The sequence below is a fragment of the Monodelphis domestica genome, chromosome 2 (assembly GCF_027887165.1).
Source record: "Monodelphis domestica isolate mMonDom1 chromosome 2, mMonDom1.pri, whole genome shotgun sequence".
NCBI lineage: Eukaryota > Metazoa > Chordata > Mammalia > Didelphimorphia > Didelphidae > Monodelphis > Monodelphis domestica.
In genome coordinates, this window is record NC_077228.1 from 160,856,751 (window position 1) to 160,878,496 (window position 21,746).

Below are 21,746 nucleotides of genomic sequence, written 5' to 3' on the forward strand. Positions count from 1 at the left end.
CTCTTCCTCATCACTACTCCTTCCCGACAGGCTCCGGATTCCCCCTCAGTGATCCCTCTCGCTCCTCCGGCGTGGAAGATATGTTGGTGTCCACCGGGAAAGGAGATGGAGACAGCAGCGGCAGGCAGATGAGAGAAGGAGTGGGTAGCCAGAGTACCCTCTCCCTCCTTTCCTTCCGAACCAGGCCGGGCGTAGGCGGCGTGCGATGTCCCAGCAGCTGCCTGAAGCTGGCCGAGCTCCGGGGGCCGCCACAGCTGCCTCCCCCACCCCCCACGCGGCCGGGAGCAGTAGCCGCAGCGCGTGCCCCGCGCTAGGCCTCACCCCCGCGCGCCGGCTCCAGAGAGAGGCGGGCGGGCGACGGAGGCGGCAGTGCTGCCCCGCTCTCGGCCTGCGCGCGCTCAGGCTCGCGACCCCCCCTCCTTCCCGCCCGCCTGCCTGCTCGCCAGCCCTATACTCACTGAACATCCCAGGTAGCTCCGGCTCCTCCTGCCGCCGCAGCCACCTGGAACCCGCCGCTTCTGCCTCCTTCGCCTCTGCGACACACTCCCGCTCGGACTGCCGACTCAGCCCGGACCCCAGCTCCCGGTCCCCGCCGCCGCCACTGCGGCTCGAGGCGACCGCTCCATGACTGACTGACACGGAGCGGGCCGGCGGGGCTGGGCCGCTCAGACCCTGTAACGCGCAACCCACTCCACCAATAGGCGAGCGGGCTCGGCGATTGGCTGGGAATGTCTGGCGTGCGTGACTCCCCCACCCCACAGCCGGCCGGCGGCGTCTAGGCGGAAGGAACGTAGGCGGAGGCCCTGGGAATCTACCCACGTGGTTAGCAAAGTGGGAATCTGAACTTCTATCTTTGGGAGGCTGCTGGAGCTGACTTCTTGCTCGGTCAGTCATTTAGCCTGCCCTTCTTCTTCGTTCCCCTTCCCCGGGACACACCGACTGGGTAAGTATAGACTCGTTAGTTAGTTAGTGAGGAGTCTGGAAAAGGCCGTCGTCCTCCTACGAGCTAGCCTTTCTGACCCCTCTCCCTGCCTCTCTTTGCAGTACTCAAATTAGTTACATCAAAAAAAAGTATTAATTGAGTGACAACTATGCTCTTGGTATCCCAGATTTTCAGTGCTTTTCGATACGCGGATCTGTCTTATTTTCTGCCTCTCCTCCTTTCCCTTCCTCCCAGCTGTAATAGCTGTTAGAGGCCCACTGGGGCCAAAAACTTAAGCAACCAGGCAATCTAATTGAATAATACTGGAAATGTTTTTGTAAATTTACAGAAAGTCGGTTAGGTTCCTTTGAGTGATAGCTGTAAACAACTTGCTTTCCCAATTTGATCTTTCCTTTTTGGAATGTAAGGAATAGACACCCGTTTTCATGGAGAATTGCCTCTTTTAAACTAAAAAGGAAATATGAATGAATTTATTTTTAAAACAAAACTTAATGTTTGATTTATGAAAAATTTTCTGTAAATTCATTCAGCGTTTATCCCAAAGAAGAAGGAACATAAATTAAACCCTGAGATTAGAGAAATTGGTAAAGGAGATTGAATCTTGAGGCTCACCAAAATAGAATGATTATGTGTGTCCACATTGTTTAGTGTAGTAAATTTTTGTCAGGATTTGCTGTAGTTGACAAATTTAAGTGCTTTGTTAAAAGAAACACAATCCGTTTTATGTTTATCTTTGTTAATGCCTCGATGATTTTAACCTTTTTTTCCCTAAAGACATTAACCTAGATAAGCTATTTCATGTAGAGATAATTAATAACATGGTCTTTTTTGCCTTTTTAGACTTGTTTGGTTTGATCCTAAAATTTTCTTCCCCTACCATTTCTTATTGCAGAGACTACTTGTTATAATGGCTGCCATTTATTCTGGTATATCCCTTAAACTAAAAAGTAGCAAAACTGCTTGGGAAGACAAACTGAAATTGGCTCACTTTGCATGGATTTCTCATCAGTGCTTTCTTCCAAATAAAGAACAAGTAAGTCTAAACTGAGAGCTATACTTTATTTTTAAACCCTTTCATTCAGCTTTCAATGATGGAGAAAAAAGCTCCAAGGAATTTTTTCTTCATATTTTCAAAGCTGAGTTATGAAAGGCAGATTTTTCTCTAACAGATAAATTTGAGCTTAACTAAACATTGACTTAAAAAAGTTTTAAATTTCTTAAATTTTATTCCATATTATTATCACTTTTTTCTCTGGTGAAATAGAGCTCTTTTCACAAAACTAACTCCCTTCAAATTTAGGTGTTACTTGACTGGGCAAGACACAGTCTAGTTACATATTACAAGAAAAAAATTGAACTAAAGGAAGACATTGTTGAAAGACTTTGGATCTACCTAGATAACATCCTGCACAGCAGAAAATTACAGAATCTCATCAAGAATGGGAAGACAATCAACCTTCATTTTTCTCTAGCCAAGGTAATTTCACTTATTCATGTTATCCCAGAAATGATTTTCATTTCCCCCAGCACTCAGCTGCTAATATCTCATTTCTCATAGTGTGAAATGATTTTCTGTTTGAAAGTTAAACAATAAGCATTGATTAAGTATTTTAAGTATTTAAAATGTCAGACACTGCTAAGCCAAGCTTTGGGGAAACAGACATGGAAAAACAGCCCTTTCTTACAAGGAGTTTACATTGTAAAGTGGGAAACAATTTGTGAAAAATAAATACCTATATACAAGATACAGAGTAGATAGAAGATAAAAGATTAAGTTTAAGAGCTAAACCCTCTGGGTTATGATCCTCATAAATGGTTAAAGTTTAAGGAAATACAGCCCTCACATCATCTAAACACTTCATTTTACAGAGAAGGAAAATGAAGTCCATAGAGATGTAATGACTTGCATGAGGTGGTCTCGTTAGTGCACACAACATCGTGCCTGGAGTAGGGGATGATTTGAGTACATATCCAGCCTCAAAACACCAGCTATGTAATCCAGGGCAAGTCATATAACTGCTGCTTGCTTCAGTTTTCTCATCTGTAAAATGAGAATAATAATAGCATTTCCTTCCCAGGATTGTTATGAGGGTGAACTGAGATAATTGTAAAGCACTTTGCAAACCGTAACATGCTATTTGGAAATACTAGTTGTTGTTAAGAAACTCAAATATTTAATAGCAAAACTGGGACTATAACCCAGCTCTCCTGATTGTATCTCTAGTACTTTGTCCATGCCACCCTACTGTCTTCCTTTTGACTCATTATTTAACTTCAAGGTTGAATATTTCATTTTTTTCTACTTGAATAACGAACCTGATATTTCTATACGCTACTCCCAGATACTTTGAGACCTTTTCAGGTCACCCCGCCCTGGGCAATGCCACCAATTTTTTTTTTAAATCCTTCTGTCTTAGAATTTCTTGGTTTTAAGGCAGAAGAGCAATAAAAACTAGGCAATTGGGATTAAGTGACTTTCCCAGGGTCACACAGTTCGGAAGTATCCGAGGCCAGATTTGAACCCAGACCTCTTGTCTCCAGGCCTGACTCTCTATTGGGCCATCTACCTGCCTTCCACTGGTTTGTTTTATAAAGAGCCTTTTGTTTATTATGCTCTGCCAAGGGCAGGACCAATAATTGCAGAAATCTCTGGTGGATAGGCATGGGACAGCATAGGCCTGTAAAAGCAAACCTATGGCATGGGTGCCAAAGATGGCATACGGAGACCTCTCCATGGGCATGTGTACCTTCTCCACCGAGTTAGTTACTAGAAAGGCAGAGGGACTTGGGTGGAGTTGTACCCTTCCCCCTTTCTAATGTGCCTCCTTGCCTCTGCCCAGCAGTGCAAAGGAAGCTCTTATTCTCTACTGAGTGGAGTGCTTGGAACACTCTCCTCCCTTTCTCTCCCCTCTGTCTGGGATAAGGTGGCTGGGGAAAAGAGGGTAGGTATGGCACTCAGTGTCTTGGAGGGGGTAAGGCATGCAGTCTCTAAAAGGTTCACCATCACTCGCATAGGCTCAAGATAGAAGGGAAGTGGATCAAATCCTGACACTTGAAGAAAAGAGAAGTTGGCAAAGGCCAAACTGGATGTAGTTTTGCTAACATCAAAAACATAAATTAGCTTGTGGAAATTCCTTGGAGTGACTTTGGGGCATTGTGATAAGAAAAAGTTCTTTACCTATGCTTTAGACTTTGGTTTAGCAACAGTGCTATGCTTAGTTTAGATGTGATCTTAAAAATGCTTTGAAGAAAAGGTCTACTCTGTATAAAATGATTTAGGTGGCCACCAGAATGGCTTCACATTATCTTCATGTTGTATTTCCATGCCATGCTACTGGGGGCAGTGCCAATGTTTTTTTTTTTAATTTTTACTTTTTCTCTCATCTTCAGATCCTAAATGAAAGAATAGCCGAGTTTTCTGCTTCAGGTGCTCAAAGAAATGTGTGTGCTGTGCTGAGCTGCTGCCAGGGCATTCTCTCCATACCTGCTCTTGCCATCATTTACACAGCCAAGCATGAGCTGATGCTGGAATTACTGAACGAGCTGTGCTGGCTGGCATGTAGACATCCAGAAGGAACTTTTATATCCCAGTTGTTTGAAGTCCTCCACCTGGCTTTTAGTCATTATCTCCTTATCCAGCGTCAGCAGGTCAATCCAAACCGCGTGTTTGGGGAAGTGATTGGACACTTATTCCAGCCATGCCTTATCTTAAGGCACTTGATTTCTGTTGGTACATGGTCACAATGTGACCAAGGTCGTGTGCGGCAGTACCTGAGCAGGGAAGTTCGGAATCAGATTGAGTTGGTTATTCAAGGTGGGATCTTTCAGCCTGAGTTGCTGTCCTCTTACAAAGAGGAACTTCTATTGCAAGAGCAGTGCAGGGACAAGAAGAAAGAGACTATTAAAACTATCCTGACACCCACCAACACCATGATCAACAGACTAGTTGATGTTGGCTCCTGTGAGCCATCTCTCCATATAGCTGTTGTGGCTAACTCAGTGTCCTTGCTATATAAACTCTTTCTGGAGTCTTATTCTAAGGAAGAAAATCAACTCATCTGCTTCCATTTACTCCCTAAGCTTTTTGGCTGCCTGAGGATTTCATGCCTGCCAGAAGAGCAGGTAGAGGCTCTTTCTCTCCCAGACTGGACCAATGAACTTTTGGTCATTGAACAACTCCTGAATTTGGTGGCTAACAACAATATCTACAATGTGGCTGCTGACAGGATCCGGCACAAAGAGATCCAGTTCCAGTTTTACCGCCAACTTGCTGAACTCTTGATAAAACATTCACAGGCCTCTGTACCAGCTTGGTTCCGATGTCTCAAGACCTTGATTTCCTTGAACCATCTGATTGTGGAGCCAGATCTGGATGACTTAGTTGCCTCAGCTTGGATCGATGCAGAAGTAACTGAGCCTCGAACCAGGAAATCTCAGGAAGCTCTCATCAATGCACTGTTCCAGACTTATGCTAAACTCAGACAGGTGCCTCGGTTGTTTGAAGAAGTTTTGGCTGTGATCTGTCGGCCAGCTGCTGAGCATCTGAGGCAACCTGTTTTGACTTTGAACCTGACAATAGTGCTTCGGGATTGTCTCATGGAGTTGCCTCCAAATCAGATCCTGGATACTTGGTCCCTTCTGTTAGAAAAATGCCAGGCATTAGTGCTACCTTATGTGAAGGATGATTCTGACATGGCCCTCAAGTTGCTATCTCTGAGTTTATTGCTGCATGGTATCTTATTTAGCATGAAATGTTTGGATAGTGGCACTCCATTACCTGTTGTCAAGTGCACTCAGCGAGTGATGGAGAAAATGCTTCAAGAGATCATTCAACCAATGCTTGACCTTCTAAACAATTACCAGGTCCAGACTTCAAAGCTTGATTTGTGGCTAGAGAAGGTCAGGGATTCTGCACTCCTGCTATCCTATACATGGGCAGAAATTGACACTATGCTTAGTTTGAACTGCAGGCAATATGTCCCTGTAGTGGGGGCTCCTACAGGCACCTCCACCGAGAGACTGAGCCTCTCTTCATTCCTTGCAGGTCTCAATATGGAACAGTGGGAAAAACTACAAGAACTTACAGATCATTTTGATTTCACTAGCAGATATTGCTTAGAGCTGCTATATATGCAGAAAATGAAAAGAACATTAATGCAAATGACTTTTCAATCTGAAATGGATCTCCAAACTCTAAGGGACGATGCTGCTTTTATCCTCTGTTCTGGCAAAAAAAGCATGAGACGAGGGGAGATATCTATGTGGAATCACCAAATAGGGACATTGAATGCTTCCTCTTACCCAGTCGCTCACTGGCACTTGATTGTGTCAAATCTTACAATTCTTATTTCCTATCTCTCTTTAGATGATGTGACATATATAGCCAACATACTGCTTAGGACTTTGCCCACCACTAAAGCCCATGCTAATTCAGCAGATGAAGAATCATCTCTCACAATTGGACAAGTGTCCCAAGCTTTGTTTCACAGTCCTCTTTTCCCAGAAATGCAGTCCCTCCACTCTGCTTTCTTGAGCTGTGTAATTGAAAGGTGCACTAAAATTCTATTTTCTGGCAACCATAATGACAAGAAATCCCTAAGTCAACAGCTACCATGGCTTTTTGAAAAGGATCACATAATCATAACTCAGTGGCAAATCAAATCTGAAAAAGATGGAACTGAACCTTTGGAATCAAAGGAAGAAGTTGCTCAGAACTTACTAACATTAGCAAAGGCAGATATCCCTATTATTTTGAATGGAGACCAACTGGAAAGAATCATGGATATACTGGAATTTTTTTCTGTTTTAAAACTGGACTCTCTCTTGCCATCATACCACGTACATTGTTTTCTTCTGTTACTCTCTATGGCAACAAACACCAAAGCTGATAGCTCTCGCTCTGTAACACAGAGTCTCAAATTTCTAATGACTTGTTACCAACTTCTTGATTATTTGCAAAGAGGCAAAAATGCCCGTTTAATGTTTAAAATAATGTATGCTAGTGATATATTTGAGGTCATATTAACTTCACTGTTTAATGTGGGCAAGAGATTTGTTATTGATGTGGACACACCTTCCTGGTTGGAATTTCTCCAGGTAGTAGGGACTTTCTTAGAACATTTTTTTGAGGTGACAATTCAGTTAAAGCTGAGCCTGGTCCTCAATTTTGAGAAAATCTTATCATTTCTCTCAAGCAGCACAACACACACAGAAAAAACTTCAGAAAAGTGGTTAGAAAACCTAGACTTCCCAAGCAGGCAACTTCTTTTGGTGTCTTTAACTAAATTGTGCCAGATTTTGAGTCATTATGTTGAGCAGAAGAAGTTCTCAAGTAGGCTACCTGATTTGTTGCAGGAAGCCATTCTCTATACTGGAGTATTTATCCAGCATTGCTCTGAGGACAGTGCCAAAAATTGGCTCCTTCCTTCAGTCTTGATTTCATCTGTCACTACTCTCCTTGAAGTTGAACTGAGCCATCAGTCAAGAGTCAGAGATGCAACATGTTCAGAAACCAATGATAGCATACTGCTTTCCCATACTGTTTTGTATAGGAAAGTTTATTCTCAGATATTGACAGAATTGCCTAGTCTGGCAGCAAATGTCCAATCATTCAAGTTAGCCTTGCAGTTTTTAACATTGTTCTCCTTGACTGCAGAGTTGCATCCTAGTGAGGATACAGTTTTCATTTCCATATTTCATTCCATAAAAAGAGTACTTGCTGGTATGTTGTTTTTTTCTTCAGCTAATTTTGTATTACATACTATGATTATTGAAAAAAATGCTTCTGTGGCTCTTGCATGTTTAAAATTTAACTGTATAGTTTTGGACCTATTCTCTTTGTTTATTTTATTTTATTTTTAAATTTTATTTATTTTAATTTTTAAAATTTAAAATTTAAAAAAAATTTTTTAATTTGGTCAATTTCAAACATTATTCCTTGGTTACAAGAATCATTTTCTATTCCTCCTTCCCCTCCCCCAGCACTCCCATAGCCAACGCGCAGTTTCACTGGGTATCGCATGTGTTCTTGATCAGAACCCATTTTCATGTTGTTGGTATTTGCACTAGGATGTTCATTTAGAGTCTATATCCTCAATCATATCCCCTTCGACCCATGTCACTAAGCAGTTGTTTTTCTTTAGTGTTTTTTCTCTGGAGGTGGATAGTGTTTTTTTCTCCTGTAATCCTCAGAGTTGTTCAGGATCAATGCATTACCACCAATGGAGGAGTCCATTACATTCAATTGTACCACAGTGTATCAGTCTCTGTGTATAATGTTTTCCTGGTTCTGCTCCTCTCGCTCTGCATCACTTCCTGGAGGTTGTTCCAGTCTCCATGGAATTCCTCCACTTTATTATCCCTTTGAGCACAATAGTATTCCATCACCAACATATACCACAATTTGTTCAGCCTTTCCTCAATTGACGGGCATCCCCTCATTTACCAATTTTTTGCCACCACAAAGAGCGCAGCTATGAATATTCTTTTACATGTATTTTTCCTTATTATCTCTTTGGGGTACAAACCCAGCAGTGCTATGGCTGGGTCAAAAGGCAGACAGTCTTTTAGTGCCATTTCGGCATAGTTCCAAATTACCCCCCAAAATGGTTGGATCAATTCACAAATACACCAGCAATGAATTAATGTCCCCACTTTGCCACATCCCCTCCAGCATTCATTACTTTCCATAGCTGTTATGATAGCCAATCTGCTATGTGTGAAGTGATACCTCAGAGTTGTTTTGATTTGCATCTCTCTGATTATAAGAGATTTAGAGCACTTTTTCATATGCTTATTAATATTTTTGATTTCTTTGACTAAAAATTGCCTATTCATGTCCCTTGCCCATTTATCAATTGGAGAATGGCTTGATTTTTTTGTACAATTGATTTAGCTTTTTGTAAGTTTGAATAATTAAACTTTTGTCAGAGGTTTTTATGAAGATAGTTTCCCAATTTGTTGCTTCCCTTCTGATTTTAGTTACATTGGTTTTGTTTATACAAAAACTTTTTAATTTGGTGTAGTCAAAATTATTTTACATTTTGTGACTCTTTCTAAGTCTTGCTTGGTTTTAAAATCTTTCCCTTCCCAAAGGTCTGACATGTATACTATTCTGTGTTCGCCTAATTTACTTATAGTTTCTTTCTTTATGTTCAAGTCATTCACCCATTCTGAATTTATCTTGTTGTAGGGTGTGAGGTGTTGATCCAAACCTAATCTCTCCCACACTGTCTTCTAATTTTCCCAGCAGTTTTTATCAAATAGTGGATTTTTGTCCAAAAAGCTGAGGTCTTTGGGTTTGTCATAGACTGTCTTGCTGAGGTCATTTACTCCAAGTCTATTCCACTGATCCTCCTTTCTGTCTCTTAGCCAGTACCAAATTGTTTTGATGACCACTGCTTTATGATATAGTTTGAGATCTGGGACTGCAAGGCCACCTTTCTTTGCATTTTTTTTCATGATTTCCCTGGATATCCTTGATCTTTTGTTCTTCCAAATGAACTTTGTTATGGTTTTTTTCTAATTCAGTAAAGAAGTTTTTTGGTAGTTCAATGGGTACGGCACTAAATAAGTAAATTAATTTGGGTAGGATGGTCATTTTTATTATGTTAGCTCGTCCCACCCATGAGCAATCAATGTTTTTCCAATTGTTTAGATCTAGTTTTAACTGTGTGGAGAGTGTTTTGTAGTTGTGTTCATAAAGTTCCTATGTTTGTCTCGGCAGATAGATTCCCAAGTATTTTATATTGTCTAGGATGATTTTAAATGGAATTTCTCTTTCTAATTCTTGCTGCTGAAATGGGTTAGAGATATATAGAAATGCTGATGACTTGTGCGGGTTTATTATGCATCCTGCAACCTTGCTAAAGTTGTTGATTATTTCAAGTAATTTTTTGGTTGATTCTCTAGGATTCTTTAAACCATCATCATATGATCTGCAAAGAATGATAGCTTGTTCTCCTCGTTGCCAATTTTAATAACTTCAATTTCTTTTTTTTCTCTAATTGCTACTGCTAGTGTTTCTAGTACAATGTTAAATAATAGAGGTGATAATGGGCATCCTTGTTTTACTCCTGACCTTATTGGGAAGGCTTCTAGTTTATCCCCATTGCAGATGATGTTTGCTGATGGTTTTAGATATATACTGTTTATTATTTTTAGGAAAGGCCCTTCTATTCCTATGCTTTCTAGTGTTTTCAATAGGAATGGGTGTTGTATTTTATCAAAGGCTTTTTCTGCATCTATTGAGATAATCATGTGATTTTTGTCAGTTTGCTTGTTAATATGGTAATTATTTGGATGGTTTTCCTAATATTGAACCATCCTTGCATTCCTGGTATGAATCCTTCCTGGTCATAGTGGATAACCCTTTTGATGACTTGCTGGAATCTTTTTAGTGGTATCTTATTTAAGATTTTTGCATCTATATTCATTAGGGAGATTGGTCTATAGTTTTCTTCTCTGTTTTTGTCCTGCCTGGCTTTGGGATTGGTACTATGTTTGTGTCGTAAAATGAATTTGGTAGAACTCCTTGGCTTATTCTGTCAAATAATATTGGGATTAGTTGTTCTTTGAATGTTTGATAGAATTCATTTGTGAATCTATCTGGACCTGGGGATTTTTTTCTTAGGGAGTTCTCTGATGGCTTGTTCAATTTCTTTTAGTGATATGGGGTTGTTTAGGTAGTCTATTTCTTCCTCTTTTAGTCTAGGCAATTTTTATAAGTATTCATCCATATCACCTAGATTGCCATATTTGTTGCCATATAATTGGGCATAGTAGTTTTTAATGATTGCCTTAATTTCCTCTTCATTAGAGGTGAGGTCTCTTTTTTCATTTTTGGATATTGTCAATTTGTTTTTCTTTCCTTTTTTTAATTAGACTGACTAGTACTTTGTCTATTTTATTTGTTTTTTCAAAGTACCAGCTTCTAGTTGTATTTATTAAATCAATAGTTCTTTGACTTTCAATTTTTTAAATTTCTCCTTTGAGTTTTAGCATCTCTAATTTAGTCTTCATCTGAGGATTTTTAATTTGTTTGCTAGTATAGTTTTACTATCTGTTTCCTCCTTCAATTCTCCTAGTTTCTCCATAAGAAATTTGGGTGCTCTACCATTTGGTGCATACATGTTGATTAGTGATATTTCCTCATTGTCTCTACTCCCTTTTATCAGGATGTATTTATCTTCCCTATCCCTTTTAATCAGGTCTATTTTTGCTTTGGCTTTGACAGATATCATGATTGCAACTCCTGCCTTCTTTCTGTCAGTTGAGGCCCAATAGGTCTTACTCCAACCTTTAATTCTGATCTTGTGAGTATCTACCCACCTCAGGTGTGTTTCTTGTAGATAACATATGGTAGGATTTTGGATCTTATTCATATACGTTTTTATGGGTGAGTTCATCCCATTCACATTCAAAGTTATGATTGTCACTTCTGAATTCCCTAGCATTTTGATATCCTGCCCTAGTTCTGACCTTTCTTCTTTTGCTATATCCTTTTAAACCAGTGGTTTACTTTTAGTCAGTTCCCCTAATCCCCTCCGTTGATATACTTCCCTTTCTAGCCCTTCCTTTTTTGTTCCCTTCATGTTTTTTTTTTTGTTTTGTTTTTAGGGTCTGTTAATTTCCCTCCCTCCTCTCCTTCCCTCCCTTTTTGTACTCCCTCTCCACTGCCCCACTTAGTTTTACCTTCTCCCTTACCCTGTTGGGTAAGATAGAATTCAAGATCCCAATGGATCTAGATGCTCTTCCCTCTCAGATTTGATTTTACTGAGAGTAAGGTTTAAGTATTATCTATTAGAACTCTCTTCCTCTCCCTTTTATAAGAGTACTCTTCCCCTCCCCTTCCCATGTGTATCTTTGTGTGAAAAAGATTATTATATTTATTTTATTTCTGTTTCTTCAAGTATCTCTTGGTACCACCATCGATCCCCCCCCACCCTTTTTCTTTTTTTTATATCATCTTAATGCCCCAATCTTTCCCTATGAATGATTCTTCTAATTACTCTAATAATAATACAATTTTTGAGAGTTACATATAACATTTTCCCATATATTAATATAATTTGATCTAATTGTAGCCCTTATAGAAGAGAGTTTGAATTAAAAAAAACATTTTTCTCCTTTTCCCTTTCTTTCATATTTACCTTTTCATGTTTCTCTTATTCTTTGTGTTTGGATATCAAACTTTCCACTGAGTTCTGGTCTTTTCTTTACAAATACTTGGAAATCTTCTATTTTGTTGAATGCCCATACTTTCTCCTGGAAGTATATAGTCAGTTTTGATGGATAGGTGATTCTTAGTTGAAGACCCAGTTCTCTTGCCTTTCTGAATATTGTGTTCCAGGCCTTGGGGTCCTTTCGTATGGAAGCTGATAGGTCTTATGTGATCATGATTGGTGCTCCTTGATATCTGAATTATTTCTTTTTGGCTTCTTGTAGAATTTTCTCCTTAGCTTGAAAGCTTTGGAATTTGGCAATTACATTTCTGGGAGTTGTCTTTTGGGGATTTAGTATAGAGGGTGTTCTATGAACTCTTTCAATGTCTATTTTGCCCTCTTGCTCAAGAACTTCAGGGCAATTTTCTTGAATGATTTCTTGTAGTATGGTGTCAAGATGACTTCCGGTTAAGATGGCGGCTTAGAGAAAGCTAAAGCTCAGATCTCCTGAAAACCCTTCCCGACCGATCTCAAACGATAAGCTCCTAAGGCGCGGAAATTCAAAACGATCAACAGCACAGACCCTGGGAACCCTCCTCCTGGACCTGGACCCAGTTCAAAAGGTACGGCTCCCCTTAAAAGCCAGAACCCGAGATCACTCGGACCTCAGGGGTAGGAGCGCAGAGTCCAAGGCTCCCGGAAGCCGCAGCCCGGCCGGGCTCAGAGAGCAGAACCCTCAGGGCCTTCTACAGTCCCGGTGAAAGTTACTGCCTGGGGCTTCCGCTGCAGAGAGCTGGTCGAAACAACAGCAACCCTCAGGGCGGGCAAGACAGCCTCACAGGCTGGATCCTGCTATCCAAGTCTCAGTGAAAGTCCTTGCCCGGAGCTTGGGAAAGCTGCAGCCCATCCCCCCGCAGGCCGACGAAACAGCCTCACGGCCAGCGATTCTGAAGGCAACTTCCGGAAAGCGAGCCGGGGGGAGAGTGTGGCCTCGTGGTCCGACCCTTCCATTCCAGTTCCAGTGAGGCATATTCAGTTTAACCCAGGGAAAGCTCATAGAACTATCTGCCCAGGACTAAAGCCTCTGAACACCAGAAAGAGACAAGAAAAACTAATCCTCCACATTCAGAAATGGCAAACTCCACAGAACCACAGAAGCCCCAAAATACCAAGAAAAATAAGAAGAAAGGGGCGACTTTGGACACATTCTATGGAGCCAAAATACAAAATACAGAGCAGACAGAAGATAATATAAAAGAAAATGCTCCAAAACCTTCCAAAGTATGGTGTCAAGATTTCTGTTTATTTCTGTTTTTTCAGGTAGACCAATGATTCTCAAATTGTCTCTACTTCCTGTTTTCCTTATCTGTCACCTTGTCAGTGAGATATTTTATGTTTTCTTCTAATTTGCCAGTCTTTTGACTTTGCTTTATTAATTCTTGCTGTTTTGCAAGATCATTGTCTTCTAGTTGTCTAATTCTAGTCTTTAAAGACTGGGTTTCCTTTTCAATTTGGTCTGCCCTGCTTTTTGTGGCTTCCAGTTGTTTCTCCAATTGGGAGTTCTTGTCTCTCAGACTGTCGATCTCTCTTTGAATTATTTCCCATTTTTCTTGCCAGAAGGCTTCCATCTTTTGAATAAGTTCCAATTTGAATTCTTCCAGAGCTTGTGGACAATTTCCATTTTTTTGTAAAGGCTTTGATTTTGTTTGAATTTCATCCTCTTTTTCCTCTGTAGCCTGGGTTTTCCCTCCATAAAAATTTTCAAGAGTCAATGTCTTCTGTTTTTCTTGGAGGCTGTCTGTTGGTCCTGGGCAGAATGGGCCATCTCTATCATGGTTTTTCCTTCCCTTTTTAGTCAGAAATCTGAGTGAGATGGGTAGTTTCTCTGTTTATGGAGTTAAGGAGCAAGGCTTTTGCCTGAGGCAAGCTCTTGCATCTCTGCAGCTGTTGTTTGCTAGAGCGCCTCTGGTTGGCGCTCTCCAGTGTACAGAGGTTTCCTGTGTAACTGCTTTCAGGGTTAGATCCCCAGCAATCCTAGTCAGCTTCCAAGGACCTAGAGGTGCCCCTTGCTCACTCTATAGGTGTCTTTCACTCACTCGCTGTTTCTGGTGTGCACTGGTTCTGACTCTGGCTCCTTAGGTGACGTGGGGGAGGGTAGATTAGCTCACGTTTCAGTGCGAGCTTTTTCTCCTCATAGTGTGGAAATGCTCAAACCCCATGTACCTTCAATGCTGAGCCCTACTTTAGAGTACCTCTGTTCTTTTGAAGATGGTTTTTATGTTCTTTTGAGGTAATCTATTTCATTGGGTGCTGGGGAGAGGAAGTGACTCGCGTCTAGACTGCTGCCATGCTTACCCGCAAATCTACTCTCTTTGTTACCTTAATGGCTGACCATTCATCCACCTCTTATTAAACTGGATGAAACAATTTAGTTGTTTCATTTCCCTAGTGATAATGGCTCTTTCTTTCCTCAGACTCTTCTGAGCAAAGACAAGTTTGCATTGGATCTTTCTTAATACAGGCAAAATTTTGTATAAGGTCATACAGGCATAACTTTGTATAAGATCACCTGATCAATGACCTTTTTGTAGAGAGACATCATTGTGTCATAGAGAGAACCTTTTGTTGTTATCATGAGACCGTAGTTCTACTTAAGGGTTTGACATGTACTGGATAGGTGACTGAGCCAGGCTTAGCCTCTCTAAGCTTCAGTTTCATTGTCTGGAAAAATGGTGTGTCTGGAAATGTGGCTTGCATTATCTACTTTATAAAGTACTTATGAAAAAGTGTTTCATAAACCTTAAAACTATATAAATGTAAGCTCTGTTTACTTATAACAAAATCTGATAATAGTCATGAAACTCTACTGTAATATCATTTGGCCAATTACCTTTTAAAAATTATTCCTAGAGCATGACTTCTCTTTTTTTTCTCAGAATAATACCTTTAAATTTAGCATAAAATAAAGTACATAGGATTACAAAGGAAACCAATTTTTGAAATGCAATTTTAGAAATATTTTTTAAAAGGTAATGAACCCCAGACTAAAAATACAAGCAGAAGTATCAAATAGGATATTCCAGCATTATGAGTTGTTTTTGTTTTAGAGTTTTTATGTTGTTAAAAAAATAATATGTCATAGCATTAAGGAATCTCATAAGGAATTTTTAAAGATTTTAGTCACCAGGGTCTTTAGTGACTTATTAGACAACCTTATAACTAATAATTGTTGCTAGGAGTAACTTAACCTATAGACTGGAATCAGTAATAACTCTTTTTAGGTGTTTGTGTCATTACTTACAGTATGACTTTTGAGGGAGAGTTTGGGGCAGATCAATTCATTAAATCTAATATAGCTCTTAAAATAAAGCTGCAGATTACCTTCTCCATTTGACAAATTCATAGCTTGTGAGGCAATGACATATCTTTTCTGATTTATCTGTTGATGGGCATAAGGCTTTGCTTCAAGTTCAAGGCAGGACTGTATTAACAAGTGAATGTTATAGTCTAGAAAGTGAAGCCACCTTTCTGGGACCAAAGCCAGAATTTGAGTGTTTGAGAGTCTGAATAGCACTAGTATTGTCCCAGTCTTCAAAAGCTTCTCTGTATCTCCAGTTCAGTGGTAAGTTAATTTAAAAGGTTTTGGTATCTCTTTGCTGTATCCTTTATATCAGTTACTCTAGGAAAGACATTCATCTTCTAATAGAGCTAAAATTTGGTCATTTGTTAAGGCCAATGATAGGGATCTGAAGTGAATTGTCTGTTAGACTAGTATCTAAAGTACTGCTTCCTCTGTCCCTTTGTTAAACCCAGAACCTTATCCTTGCCATTTTTTTCACGTTAACCTCATAATTCCTTGGACTCACTGATATTACAAATTCTTGATTCAGGGCTGAAAAAGTTAATGTGATCTTTAATTCCATTAGTGTATCTAGATCAAGGGAGATTATTGTTCTAGTGCACTGTCAACCAACTTAAATAACATGTGGAATATTTTATTTAGTTCTAGGCCCCATATTTTAAGTGGAATATTGACAAACTAGAATATGTATCTAAGAGAGTGTGATCAGGAAGGTGGTAGGCCTGGAAATCATGTCTTGAGGAAAGCATGGAGTAGAACTAAAAAGAGATCACTGCACAGTTTTGGAGGACCATCATTTGAAAAAGTCTTGTGTGGTTCCAGAATATTGGACCATTTGAACATAGACCTTAGAAACCAGCTAAGCCAGCTAGTCTAACACCGTCATTCTGCAGATGAAGAAACTGAGACTCAGAGACTTAGGCACACTAAGTTGCTTGCTCATGGCCAAACAGGGAATGTCAGAGGTAAGATTTAAACTCAAGTTCCTGACTAGAGTCTACTCTTTCCATGGTACCATGCCTCCCTTAGAGGACCATTGATTGCAAACTAATAGGAGCCTGATTTCAGTTTGGTATAAGGAAGAAAGAATTTAGGGCAATAAAAAATGGAGTGGATTGACTTATGAGAGGATTTCATTATTCCTGATAGTATTTGGCTTGATGGTTACTTGTTAGGAACATTGTGGTGTGGAGTCATGTGTTTGTTGGGCAGTTGGACTGAGTAACCTTTCAATTCCTTACCAATGTGAAGTTTTTAGGATTATTTTTACAACTTGGTTCTATTAGCTCTGTTTTAACATCTTAAATTTGGTCATGTGTTTAGAAGAAAATGATAGTCCCTACAAGGTGGTGCACATCCCCAAATCATACCTAGTATTAAAAAAGTCATACCAATAAGTTTTCAAATACTTTAAAATAATTTATCTATACTTTTGTTTTTCATTTACTTTTTTTTGAACAGGAAATTTTTAGATATTGGTTCTGTCTTGTGCATGTCTGTGTGTGCTCAAGCACTCTTAGCTTATGATTTGAGGAACAATTGGAGTATTTAGATGTGGTTTAGAGCTATGGAGTTTATACTTATAAACTTTAGTAGTGCTATTTTCCAATCTGTAAAAATATGAAGGATATTTTATATTTTGAATTTTCTGCAAAGTTGATTTAAGTACACTCTGAAAAAAAAATGAACCAGTGGAGTTCTTTAAAAAAAAATTCCAGTGGATTGTATCCTTGTTATGTAGACTGAGTATTGCTTCTAAGTTCTGGTTGACTAGATTGGTTGTATAACTTTGAGCAAAGCATTTAACCATCTATACCTCATTTTTCTCTTCTGTAAAATAGAGGGAGGGAGGGAATGGCACTAAATAATCTTAAAGAGCCTGTCTAACCAGAAGTCTGATTTGTTTCTTTCTATTTTCCAAGTATGGAATGACAAAAGAATGCATATAACTATGATTTCCCCCTCCTGTTCCTGGTCAGTAGTCAGTACATTTCTTTCTTTCTTTCTTTTTTTTTTAAACCCTTACCTTTCATCTTGGAATCAATATTGTGTATTGGTTCCAAGACAGAAGAGCGGTAAGGGCTAGGAATTGGGGGTTAAGTGACTTGCCCAGGGTCACACAGCTGAGAAGTGTCTGAGGCCACATTTGAACCTAAGACCTACCATGTCTAGGCCTGGCTCTCAATCCACTGAGCTACCCAGCTTCCCTTAGCCAGTACATTTCTGATCTAGCCCCAGAAATGTTCCTGAGAGAGCTGAGCCTGAAAGTCCAGGGGTTCATTGTCTTGTGAATCTGAACCAGTGTCTTCTTAGGTTTCTTTAAACTGGCATTAGCCCAGTTCTTGAAACCAAAAGTCTAATAGGCCTAACTTAGTCTAGAACTTCCTTCCCCCTTTGTTCTTAGAAGCAATTCTCTGTGTTGGACAAAACACAAGGTAAGAAAAGCCATTTATTTCTCTGCTGTAATTTCAGGAGGTAAGTGCTATTATTATCCCCATTTTATAGATAAGGAAATAGAGGTAAACGGGAGTTAAGTGACTTGCTCAGTCACACAGCTAATAGATGTCTGAGGTCAGATTTGAATTCAAGACTTCTAATTCTAGACCTAGTACTCTATCCATTGTGCTGTCTAGGGCCAAGGCTGTGGGTTTTGTCAGTTTTCCTCTTTCCCCTTAATCTCTCTGCTTACTCCTGTAGGACTGAGACACTGAATGGGTTTGGGGAATATTATTGTACGTGGGTCAGGAGATCTGCCACTGGTCACATGGTCTTAAGCAAATGACAATCTCATTGTGATCCAGTTTCCTAATGTCAAATGAGGGGGATGGTGTATGTATCTCATAAGGTTAGTCTAGCTTTAAAATTCAGATTCTAATATGTGTAGAACTAGACCTTTCAAAATAGGGCTGTCCATATCCTGTGTTTTCTGGGTCCTCCAGGGGATCACCTGCTTTCTTCAACTGCTTATTGATCTTTGAAATTTTAAAAATAGAGAACAATCTTTATTCAGCTATTAGAGATAAAGTTTGAAATGAAAGCTATCCCATAGAGAATTGACACTTAAATTCACATTGTTCTGAGTGATTAATGGGGAAGGAAGATGAGAACATTAGGGGACTGAACTGCTGGAGGGGCAGTGCGGGTGGTATTAAAAAGATCCCAGGCAGGTAGGTGGCTCAGTGGATAGAGAGCCAGAAGGTCCTGGGTTCAGATCAGTTCCCAGACACTTCCCAGCTGTGTGACTCTGGGTCAGTCACTTAATCCCTATTGCTTAGCCCTTTCTTCTGCCTTGGAACCAATATTTAGTATCAATTTTATGACGGAAGGTAAGGGTTTAAAAAAAATAAAAGGATCCCTTGGGATCACCTGACCACTTTATAATTTTATTTAGTTTTATATTGAACATAGTAATAGTTTTAGAGAAGAAAGCATTTTTTTCCCAATTGGAAAAAAAAACAATTTAGATAAACTTGAAAGTTATGATTGTTTTCCTTTTGAATCAATTTAGCAAGTGATTGATTGTTCTTTCTCTGTTCACAGATCCTGGAATACAGGTAAATCAGGATGTAGAACCTCATATGGTGACATTGTTTAACCAGTTGCTGGTTGAAGGTACTGCTGAAGAGTTTCAAATGATAATGCAGCATATACTCCAGGGTCTAGAAATCAGTAACATTTGGAGACCAAATATAAACGTGAGTGATTCTCTTATCTTTTTCTAAGGATATTTGGTCTGTCTTTTTTGAGGCGTATATTTATTTATTACCTGATATTTATGCAAATGAGAAAACTTTTGAGATGTCATATCCCTGGATTCAGATCCTACCTTTGACATGTGTAGGTTTCATTATCCTGGACAAGTCATTTAACCTCTCATTGTTTTAGACAACTCTCTTAAGCAGTAAGTTTTAGAGCAGGATCTTCATTGGTTGAAGAAGTTCCTTTTGGAGAGCTCCTTGCAATGATAAAATATCAGGTCTAATAATAAAAAGATAATAATGAGGGGGCAGCTGGGTAGCTCAGTGGATTGAGAGTCTGGCCTAGAGACGGGAGGTCCTAGGTTCAAATATGGCCTCAGACACTTCCCAGCTGTGTGACTCTGGGCAAGTCACTTAACCACCATTGCCTAGCCCTTACCACTCTTCTGTCTTAGAACCAATACACAGTATTGATTCCAAGCTGGAAGGTAAGGGTTTAAAAAAAATGAGATAATTGTATTTTATCCTTTGTGATCTCTGTCCCTTTTTTGGGTTATGAATTCTTCTCAAACAGTTGTTCTGAAAAGTAGATATGACTTTCTGATTTTCCTAGTAGTTCTCAAAAGGTCCTTCCCCTAAGAGTTTGTTCTTGGGTTTATCAAACATGGGGTTACTTGTTTTGTTGCTTTTAGATCCTGCTAATCTACTTTCTTACACTGATCTCTAATTTTGGCTAGTACCAGTTTGCTTTCACATCCCTTACATTTCCCACCATATATCTCTCCCTCCAAGAGGAGACATAAAAAAGAAAAGAAAAAGAGAGAGAAAAAAGAAGTAAACATTCTATATACCAACAAACAGATAAAAAAAGTCTGATGTTTTATACAGTTTTCCACACCGTTGATTTCCCCATATTCAGAAATAGTAGAAGATATCTTCTTATATCTTTTTGGAGGGACCAGACTTGGTCAATATAATTTTACAATATTTATTATTTGTTGTTTATTTGTTGTTTTACCTTTTATTTACATTGTTGTAGCCATTATGTAGATTGTTTTTCTTGTTGTGCTTATTTCTTTTTGCATCAGTTTTTATGTCTTTCAATTTATTATTCTTTACATTATCCTATAATCTTTGCCATTCCCTCTATCTCCTGGGATTCTTCACCAATATGTGTAAGCCTCTAAGGACCACTTATGGCAATATATTTGTCATAGTAAGACATCATAAAGTTTTGGTTATGTTGTTTGATAATGCATGGTCCCTACCTACTTTGTGATATAAAAGACAACTCATTCACTAATACAGAAACTAGATGTGATCCATGTCTCTTGACATCAATGTTATATTAAAATATTGTCAATAATGTTTCCTCTTAAGATAGATTCTTTTCTTTTTACTAATAAATTACTTTTGCTTCTCTTTTGCCTTTTAGGACATTTTGTCAGCTATTAAATTGATCAAATTGCTTCTCAAATGCCCTTCAAATGGAGAGAAAATAAGATCTTTTTGGGTGGTTTGCCCTCAGATAATCTCAGCTTTATCTGTAAGTATCTAGTAGTTTGATACAGTTATTTAGTTATTTTACTAGGGTTTCTATCAGGGAGTCCATTACCTTGGTATTTTTAAAAAATTTTGATATCTATATTTCTACATGATTATTTTCCTTTGTAATTTTATATACTTTATGCATTTAAAACATTGTTCTTAGTAGGGACACAGGAGAGGTTAAGATCCCTTTCCTTAAATGATACATTTCCCTTTTTGTTATAATTACCTTCTTCAGTGGGTTAAGACAAAAGAGAAAATATTTTATATGGCCTCTATCTTTTGGATGAATTCTTAGAAACATAATATGATGGTGATTACCACAAGAAGAAATGCTTACTATGTATATGCAATGTTTTGACTATACATGTGCAACAGTATATCCATTTATTAGAATGTGTTGTGTTGAATCCATCAAATTAGTGGATAAAGAAGGTAGGGGAAATTTTTTTGGTCATTATTAGGTAGCATTAAATGGCAAAGGCAAGAGGCAGCATGGTATAGTAGACTGGTCATGGAGTTAGGAACACCTCTGATATATATTAGGTGTGAAATTTTGCCTTTAGTCACTTAACCTTTTAGTTTTCTAAGATCAAGTTGTAGATGAGTTTGTAAAAGAGGTTTCCATATTATGAGTTTGTTACTTAATGTCAATAAAGTCACAGTTCTAGGTATGCAAAGAAAAATGGGAATAGTATATTTTCTTTTGCTGATGTTGCCTACTTAGGATAACTGAGAAAGGATTTGGAGAACTCTACCATCGTAGAAAATTTTGCTGGAATTGATAGTGGTTGAATTAGTAAAAGTAAGTCTATAATAAGAAAGTAGATTTATTTAATGGACTTGGATGCTTCAGAGGGTAAGTTATTGTTAAATTCTTATAAAAATGTCATAGTTTGGCCTCCTTGAGTACATTTAGGTAGTTTGAAGAGATTCATCATGTATCACAGCTTATTTTACAACAAAATTACAATGGTTGAGTTTGGAAATGAGTAATATTTCTATTCCTTAAAGATCTTGAAATTAATATTTCT

The 21,746-nt window shown here is 38.9% G+C and overlaps 2 protein-coding genes across 4 annotated transcripts in view; one reads left to right on the top strand and one right to left on the bottom strand.

The window, feature by feature from the left end:
- TAF5L (TATA-box binding protein associated factor 5 like) overlaps positions 1 to 596 on the bottom strand; it is a 33,597-nt gene extending 33,001 nt beyond the window's left edge. For 2 of the 3 annotated variants that reach the window (XM_001379092.4, XM_007481621.3), the window contains exon 1: positions 459 to 596. The gene's annotated coding sequence lies outside the window, so the exon portion shown is untranslated. The remainder of the gene's footprint in view (positions 1 to 458) is intronic. The other variant, XM_056816137.1, reaches the window with a different exon arrangement.
- Positions 597 to 760: 164 nt separating this feature from the next.
- Positions 761 to 21,746, top strand: part of URB2 (URB2 ribosome biogenesis homolog) — a 55,179-nt gene continuing 34,193 nt past the window's right edge. Inside the window, exons 1-6 of the mRNA XM_056816136.1 lie at positions 761 to 943; positions 1,836 to 1,976; positions 2,244 to 2,420; positions 4,334 to 7,664; positions 19,007 to 19,161; positions 20,600 to 20,710. Coding sequence (XP_056672114.1) covers positions 1,851 to 1,976; positions 2,244 to 2,420; positions 4,334 to 7,664; positions 19,007 to 19,161; positions 20,600 to 20,710 — 3,900 coding nt within the window. The 5' untranslated portion in view covers positions 761 to 943; positions 1,836 to 1,850. The remainder of the gene's footprint in view (positions 944 to 1,835; positions 1,977 to 2,243; positions 2,421 to 4,333; positions 7,665 to 19,006; positions 19,162 to 20,599; positions 20,711 to 21,746) is intronic.